Here is a 9,092-nt window from a genome sequence, read left to right as displayed (position 1 = left end):
GGGGGGGGGGGGTAGTTTATAAATATAGTATGTTGTCACACTAAAGATTTTATGGAACGATTTTAATTCTATACACTAACAGTATAAAGAATTTTTCCACTATTAATTTATTTGAACGTGTTGAACGTACGTACATAACAAGTACACGTAGTCGTATCTTCATGAAGGTTACTAGTCCCATTTTTCTTATGTAGGTTACATGTAGCTACTTTTAGTTACCGTCATAACATCCTTTTGAACACTATCAGTGTAAATAAGTTAAACTCTTAAACATACGTGTTACGAGTCCAGGAAATATTTACGACTTGGGAGGACAACTTCTTGCTGCAAATAGTGCTCCAACAATATTTCATCTAGCAAGAGAAATCAGAGCTGAAGTTGAGGAAATGGACAACCATAAGTTTGCTCTCATTGACTCTACTGGGAAATACAATGACATGGAAGTTGTACAAGATTATGTATCAGTCATTCCTCTCACCTTGAAGCTCCAGGTTAGTTATTACTTATTACTCGCTCGTTTTCATTTTATGCGTCTTAGTTTGACCGAACACGTAGTTCAAATAAGTAAAAAGACTTGAATCTTGTGGTCGTATATAAAGATGTGTGTAATGTACTGAATGCCCTTTGAATCTTGTGTTTTTAAACTATGTTGCTCTGGATGTGTGTCGGATCCTCCAAAAATGCACTACTTTATTTGGAGGAGTGTCCGAGCAACATAGGTTTTGAACACGTGTCATGTGGGATGTTGCAATTCAGATGTTCCTCACTTCATTAGCTAGTTATCGGGGTTGAGTTAAACTCGGTCGAGGTCATTCTTATCGTAAGGTTCATATTGTTAGAAATCTTGATGGATATCCTCTGGTTGTTGCAGGATGAGGTTAAGGCTTCTGGCAGAATTGGTGTGCATGCTGTGAGTGAGGAAGCAGCTGACTTATGTCCTGCATTTCTTAAGGACAACGGATTGAAATCAGTTCCGAAAGCAGTGGCTTATGGCTACACTGCTTCTGGATACGGGTTTGTGCAAGACATGCCATATGCGTATCTCCACGAGTTCATTAGAACTTCCATGGCCGGGAAGATTCAACGATTTAAAGGAGGCTATACAAGCGTTTGGAAGAAGCTGAGTGAGCGATTACCTGTTACATTGCTCTGCAACAATGAAGTAGTGTCACTTAAGCGCGACTCATTAGGCGTTCACGTTGATGTTAAAGATGAGACTGATGGTGAATCGAAAACGTTGGAGTTCGACAAAATTGTTGTATCTGGTTCTTTTCCTTTTACCAATGGGAAGTTTTATCGGTCTCCAGATTCATCAAATGCATCAGGTCAGTAAGATTTCTGTTAACATAAACACATATTTCATTTTGACCTTCGATCTTGATTGAAAATCATATCGATGGCTACTGTTGTTTTACCGGTCTTTCTGTTCCCGAATTATAATATATGATGTTCTATTAATGATTTTATTCATAGTACTTCATGGAATTTGGCGTAAAGCCCTCAAAGTATTAAGCCATTCTACTAAGATATGTTTCGGACTCTGCAAAATGCCGTCAGGTGCATGTTAGATCCTCCAATAGTAGCACATTTTTAGAGAATCGGACACGGATGCAGCAACATTTTGCAGAGTCCAAGTAACATATCTCCTTAGAAGTCCAAATAATTTCCGAGTCACGAGTAGTAAACCTTCAAATAATATTTAAAAGTACTAACTTTATTACTGTGAATTTTCCTATATATTACCTGTTACTGATCCCTTTGTGCAGTAAGCAACAGCAGACGAATCGACATGAATAGCCTCGAGGAGGAGTTGTTCGGTAAAGTACAAACTATTGACTATTACACCACAGTCTTGAAGATAACTGGATTTGATCATATACCGATGGGTTTTTACTACTTTGCTGAGTTCATGGATGATCCAAAAGCCATCGGGAATCCAGTTGCAATGCAGAGATTTTACAATGACACGAACGTCTTCTTGTTTTGGTCTTATGGTAACTCGGTCGACATAGTAGGATTAAAGGTCACCGAGCTCCTCATAAAAGCTGTTGAAAGTATGGGAGGCTTTGTTGAAAAAGTCGTTCTGCAACGAAAGTTCAAATATTTCCCTCATGTTAACAGCCAAGGTACTCCTGAAAAGACTGCGGAATTTTCATTTCAGTTTATGTTTTATGCACTCACAATCATGAATCACTTATAAGTCTATGGCTAAACTACTCTGAATCTTTTATATTGTCAGCGTGTATAACTAATATCTTTTCATTTTAAGATTTGAACTATTATCGTTCTATTGATTGTGTGCTTCGAAATGACAGATATGAAGGAAGGCTTTTATGAGAAAGTGGAAAATCAACTACAAGGTCAACAAAACACGTATTATGTTGGCGGGTTGATGGCATTCGAGTTGACAGAAAGGAATGCATCTTACGCCATGGCTCTAATGCACAAGCATTTCGCTAGTAATAATCCTATACCAGCCTTCCCATATGTTAAGGTAGGCTACTTCAGAGTTCAGATATACTTTTTTTTTGATGTTATGGATCGGATTACAGTTCCTCGATTTCATAATTTAATACCCTATCAAAGTCAATCGTGGGCTTACATGGTCAAATTGTGTAACAAAACTCAAATTCGGGTTTCATTTCAAGGGACATAGTGGACTAATAGTGTCCTGAATCGCAACCTCACTTAACTGAATCATCCGAGCCTAAGCTGCGGTCTCTACCCGGAGATATTCATCAATTGATGTTATTTGGTTGCACTATATGTTGTATTTGCATTGTTGAGTTTAGTATATAGTACTCTTTTCATGGTTTTGGTGCATTCTACATATATTTAGTTTACGACAACAAGATTTAAAAGTCTTCTTTACTTTCTTAAACTCCGTGTCAAGTCAAAAGCAGGCAAACAAATTGAAAATGAGGGAGTATTTGATTTGTCGAGCTTAGTTGATCTCTTATCATGATTTTGGTCTAACCAATATTTTTTCAAGAGACTATGATAGGGTGTTAATCTAACTTCTATATGATGAATATATTGATTTAGATGATTTTTTTTTTGCTTTTGCAGAGGTTACTGCCACTGAAATCAGATTGTATCCTTGCTTCGAGACAACTAGATGAATCCTCCGGGATCAGTCTTCCGGATTTGTGTTCCCTGGATGGATACTTGCGATACTGGGGAACTCATCATTTGTCTCAGGATAAGACGGTATATACGTGGATCAATGAGAAAGGAGATGTGACAGATCAGAGGACGTATAGAACACTTCACTCAAATGCTTCAACTATAGCTCAGAAACTGTTAACACGCCACAAACCAACCATCATGCCTGGTGATAGAGTTCTGTTAATCTACGTTCCAGGCCTTGACTTCATCGATGCCTTTTTAGGGTGTCTGAGAGCTGAAGTCATACCGGTACCTGCCATACCTCCTGATCCAACACAGGGAGGTGGACAAGCACTTTTGCATATTGCAAACATTGCTAAAACATGCAATGCTGTAGCGATGTTATCAACGTCTAAATACCATCTTATGGTTCAAGCCATTTCTGCAAAGAACATGGTATTTGGTAGAGGCAATGGGAGATCATCCGGTAGCTGGCCGGACCTGCCTTGGTTATACACCGACTTATGGATCAAGAGAAGCAAAATTTTTAAGTTCAGTAATGGAGTAGCTCAAGAAGACCGCGAACCTTTGCTGGATGATTTGTGTTTTCTCCAGTTCACTTCTGGTTCAACTAGTGATCCTAAAGGAGTTATGATTACTCATAGAGGAATCATTCATAATGTGAAGTTGATGCAGAGAAGATATCGGGCCACAACGAGGACGATACTAGTGAGCTGGCTACCACAGTATCATGACATGGGACTTATTGGAGGACTTCTCACTTGCCTAGTAAGTGGAGGTTCCGCGATACTCTTTTCTCCGATAACATTCATCAAGAACCCCCTCTTATGGCTGCAGACAATGAGCAAATACCATGCTACTCATGGTGCTGGCCCGAACTTTGCATTCGAACTCCTCGTACGGAGACTAGAGTCTAACAAAGTGCAGAATCTCGATCTCTCCTCCATGACTTTTCTTATGGTTGCTGCTGAACCAGTAAGAGAAACAACTGTCAAAAGGTTCATTGAGTTGACTGAACCTTTCGGACTCTCCCAAGAAGTAATGGCACCAGGATATGGCCTTGCAGAAAACTGTGTATATGTGAACAGTGCATATGGAGAAGGCTTGCCAATTTTGGTTGATTGGCAGGGGAAAGTCTGCTGTGGCTATGCTAATGTATACACTGCAGACGTCGAAATCAAAATCGTCGAGCCTGACACTGGTAAAGAGCATGGTGATTCCACCAAAGAAGGGGAGATATGGATTAGCAGTTTGAGTGCAGGAGCTGGATATTGGGGGATGGAGGAGTTGAGCATAAAAACATTTGAGAATGAACTTCTTACCGAACCGGGGAAGAAGTACATAAGGACCGGAGATTTAGGTAGAATCATTGATGGAAAACTGTTCATTACGGGGAGGATAAAGGATCTCATAATAGTTGCTGGAAGAAACATATATTCCGCTGATGTTGAGAAAACAGTTGAAAAAACATCTGACCTTCTACGTCCTGGCTGCTGCGCGGTGGTTGGCATACCTGATGAGGTACTAATGTCAAAAGGGATATCAATTCCTAAAGGTTCTGATCAACTTGGATTGGTTGTAGTCGCAGAAGCTTATAAATCACTTCCTTGTGAAGTTATTGAACGTATCTGTACTCGTGTTGCAGAAGAACATGGTATATCTATTGCCTCCATTGTGACTATCAAACCGAGGTCCATTAGTAAGACCACGTCAGGGAAAATCAGGAGATTTGAAGTAGCTAAAAGATTTATTGATGGAACATTGAGTGTGGTGGAAGATGCAACCGATGGAGAAAAATCATCAAGGGAGTCTAAAGATGGTTCCGTACCACAAATCACAAGAAATTTAGCTCCGGGAAATGATAAAATTAGCAAGGGACAGATCATAGAATTTCTGAAGGAGCTGCTCTATGAGATGACAGAGGTTCCCAAGTCTAAAATCTCCATCACTGAGAGTCTGGTGTCTTATGGTGTCGACTCAATTGGCGTTGTTCGAGCAGCTCAGAAAATTTCAAACTTTCTCGGAGTTCCAGTTGGAGCGATAGACATCTTTTCAGCAACCTGCATTGAAGACTTAGCAGACTTTGCTGAAGACCTTTTGAGAAAATCCCGCCCCGAGTTGGTGACAACTACCTCCGGTTCTTGTGAAAGCAAGATGAGCTCAACCATGAGTACCAATCTCAAGTTTTCTTATTCTCATAAGCTTGTTATCTGGTTTTTCCAACTTTTAGCTCTTGCTTATGTCTCTTTCATGCTGATATTTCCTGCGTGCATATCAGTTTCCACTTTCGAATTTTTCATTTCTGCATGCCAAATGCTGATACAATCAGCCCCTTGGTTTGGTTACATTGTTTCCTTAGTATGTGCTCCACTTTCGTGGATATTATGCATCGTCTCGACCAACATATGCATAGGTTTTCTTGGAAAGTCATTTCTACAACCAAACTATATGTTGAACCCTGAGGTGTCCATCTGGTCTGTTGATTTTGTCAAGTGGTGGGCACTTTATAAGGCTCAAGAAATATCTTCAAAAGTCTTAGCAGTGCATTTGAGAGGAACGGTATTCATCAATTATTGGTTCGAGATGCTCGGGGCAAATATTGCATCATCTGCTATTCTTGATACTGTCGACATCACAGATCCATCACTAGTTTCTATTGGAGAGCAAGCTGTGATCAATGAAGGAGTATTGCTTCAAAGTCATGAAGTGAAAAATGGTGTCTTGAGTTTCAACCCGATAAGAATCGGCCAAAAATCGTCGATTGGTCCTTATGCTGTTGTTCAAAGAGGAAGCATTGTGGAAGATGGTACTCATCTGCTTGCTCTCAACACCAGCAAGCCTGCAGTTAAATGTGTTAAGGCTACAAGCACCAAAAAGGTCAGTAGAATTAGAAATAAAGAAAAGTTCATCAACTAAGTTGCTCGGACTCTTGAAAAAAGCTTTAGACTAACATATTTCCTGTTTTCTATCATGATTACAGGACAAATCGACACGAAAGAGCATGAAGGGGAGTCATGGAAATCATGAACATATCAGTCAACTATTCTCCATATACATGGTCGGCTTTCTCAGCAGCTTATCGGCAGCTGTTTCTTACTTCATCTACCTTTCGCTATGGCAAAACACACCTTCACTAAAACATTTCAGGTTCTTTTGCTTAGCTGGAGCCTTTCATTGGTTTCCATACACGATCGTCACATATGCAACATTGTTTGACAATTCCCCTTCAGGTTCATTCACTTTTGCTACCACTATTGCCATTTTTTACATATGTCATGGTCTTATCCTTAGCTTATTCACTTGTTTGGTAAACCATGTTGTCCATCAAAAAGGACAAATGGACATGATGAAGACTTGTCTTGTCCATCGTGTCAACGTTGCATGTCACATAAGATTCACAAAATTCATATCTGGAACAGAGTTGTTCTGCATTTATTTACGTCGATTAGGTGCAAAAATTGGCCAACATTGTTCCATCAGAGCCATTAACCCCATTTCAGAACCAAACCTCATCTCAATAGGCAATGGTGCGCATTTAGGGGACTTCAGTAGAATCGTTCCCGGAATATATACCTCTAGTGACTATGTGTCTAGTAAAATTGAGATTCAAGATAACTCGGTTATCGGTAGTCAGGGTCTTGTTCTCCCAGGTTCTGTCATTGAGAAGGATGTTATTCTTGGTGCAATCTCAGTTGCTCCCATGAACTCAGTACTTCAGCATGGTGGTGTCTTTCTTGGCTCCAAAAATCCAGTTTTGGTCAAAAGCAAGTCTTACTCGTTGGATGATCGAATCGAGGAGATGGACTTGAAATATAAAAAGGTGCTTGGAAATCTAGCTGCAAATTTTGCTGCTTCAACTCTTAAAGTGAAATCGAGATTCTTCCATCGAATCGGTGCTGCAGGAAAGGGATGCTTAAGCCTCTACAATGACATCCCAGGTTTTGCAGATCACAAGATTTTCAGTCCTGGCATGACATACCGAGTTATTATGAGGCACAGTAATTGTTTGAGTTCTGATGATGATGCACGACTTGATCCGCGTGGTGCAGCAATAAGGATCTTATCAAATGGAACTGATGAGAACAGTTCAATTCTTGATCTGACACTAAAGACTGGTAAGGCATTTCATACTCGGACGATAGGTGACTTTGCAACATGGCTTGTTTGTGGAGCAGCAGCACGGGAAGAACAGTGAAGCATGCTCCACATATCCGGGATGCAATGTGGGGTTCTCTTCGACAGGCAGACTCCTACACCGAGCTGCATTACTATTCAAACATTTGCAGGCTTTTCAGATTCAAAAATGATCAAGAGATGTATGTCAAATTCAAGTTAAGGCCTTTTGACAACAACATCGGTGAGGACTCTGGTGAGGTGAAGCCTAGAGGCGTACTTCCACCAGAGACCGGTGCAATTCCAAGAGATGAGAATGACAACCGTCCATTACGCTTCCTTGATGAAGATTTCCAACATCGTCTGCACACACCCGAGAAGGTAAAACAATGAATTTTACTAAATACGTTCGAGTCTTTTGGATTTTCAAAGTGGTTCGTAAATCTTGAGAATGAACAGGTCCGTTATGTTCTACAACTACAAATGCGATCAATACCGGAGGATGAAGTGACTCGGGAGGCAGCTCTTGATTGCACCAAGCCATGGGATGAGATTGAATTTCCTTATATTGATATAGGAGACATAACTATTGATGCAACACTAACCAAAGAAGAATCAGAAGAGCTAGAGTTCAATCCATATCTCAAATGTCATGAAGTGGATGTCATTCGAGCAACATCATGCAATCAAAGCGCGTCCATGGACCACGGACGTTCAGTCGTTTACGACATATGCCAGTACCTGAGAAACAGAAAACCTCTCCCAGAAGCTTGGAGAATCTTCTTAGATCAATCTGATGTGAAAATGGACTTCACCGGCTGTCCCCTTGCATCGACATTGGAGAAAAAGGATACTACCAAAGTCGTCACGCTAGCAAGATCTTGGTACGTGACAATGTGGCTAATATCCGTTCAACCGTTCTTGCAAACATTTCTTCCATATTTCCTCATGGGATTCATAATCTTTGCTCCATTGAAGTTTCTTTTCTACACGTCGGATACCATAAAAGTCCAAAAGCATTGGCTGCTACCTTTGTTTTGGGTTGTGACAGGACTTCTAGGTGGAATTCTATGTGCTTTTGCAAAATGGATTCTTGTAGGAATCAAGAAAGACGGCGAAAGTGAGCTAATTTGGAGTAAAGGGATCTTCAGCGATACGATTTGGCAAGCAATAAGGACACTAGTGGGAGACTATTTCATGGAAATGACAAGTGGATCGTTATTATTTGGAATTTGGATGAAGCTTATGGGATCAGAAGTTGCTTGGGACGAAGGCACGTACATCGACAGCATGGGAGCAGTTTTGAATCCTGAAATGGTGAGAATCGACAAGTATGGATCGATCGAGAGAGAAGCTTTGCTCTTTGGGCACATATATGAAGGTGAAGGAGGCAAAGTGAAGTATGGCAAAATCAAGATTGGAGAAAGTGGCTATGTGGGAAGCAGAGCTGTGGCAATGCCAGGGGTAACTATTGACACTAAAGGTACTCTTGGAGATCTCTCTCTTGCCATGAAGGGAGAGCTCGTAAAATAGGCGAAAATACAATCAAGATCGTGACATGTTTGGTATGACGGAAGTCATTTTTCTTCTTTTGATGGAAAATGTTTTCCTAGGAGAAAATTATCTTTTGGGTAAAGGAACACCAGAAAATAATATCCTCATGAAAAACATTTTCCCGAAAAAATGACTTCTGTCGTACCAAACACTGTAGCACATTTTGTAGGTTCATCATTTTGACTGGTGATCTTTTAGCCTTTGTATTTACTACATTAGGAAATAGTTAAATAGGAATAATAGAACATTATGTAGGTTCATAATTTTTAATGAAATCTTGTTTTTTTTTAAGCATA

General features: G+C 40.2%; 1 protein-coding gene and 1 pseudogene across 1 annotated transcript; both read left to right on the top strand.

Annotated features, from left to right (window-relative positions):
* LOC107029709 overlaps window positions 1-2,573 on the top strand; it is a 3,651-nt pseudogene extending 1,078 nt beyond the window's left edge.
* A 594-nt stretch (window positions 2,574-3,167) lies between these two features.
* On the top strand, window positions 3,168-8,805 carry LOC114075634. Its single transcript, XM_027914084.1, is given in 4 exon segments — window positions 3,168-6,006; window positions 6,110-7,316; window positions 7,319-7,623; window positions 7,702-8,805. Coding segments are annotated over 4 exon segments (5,265 nt in total). The 5' UTR covers window positions 3,168-3,327; the 3' UTR covers window positions 8,776-8,805.
* Window positions 8,806-9,092: the final 287 nt, after the last annotated feature.

This window comes from Solanum pennellii, chromosome 1 (genome assembly GCF_001406875.1).
Source record: "Solanum pennellii chromosome 1, SPENNV200".
NCBI classification, from domain to species: domain Eukaryota; kingdom Viridiplantae; phylum Streptophyta; class Magnoliopsida; order Solanales; family Solanaceae; genus Solanum; species Solanum pennellii.
This window is presented reverse-complemented; position numbering and strand designations above follow the sequence as displayed.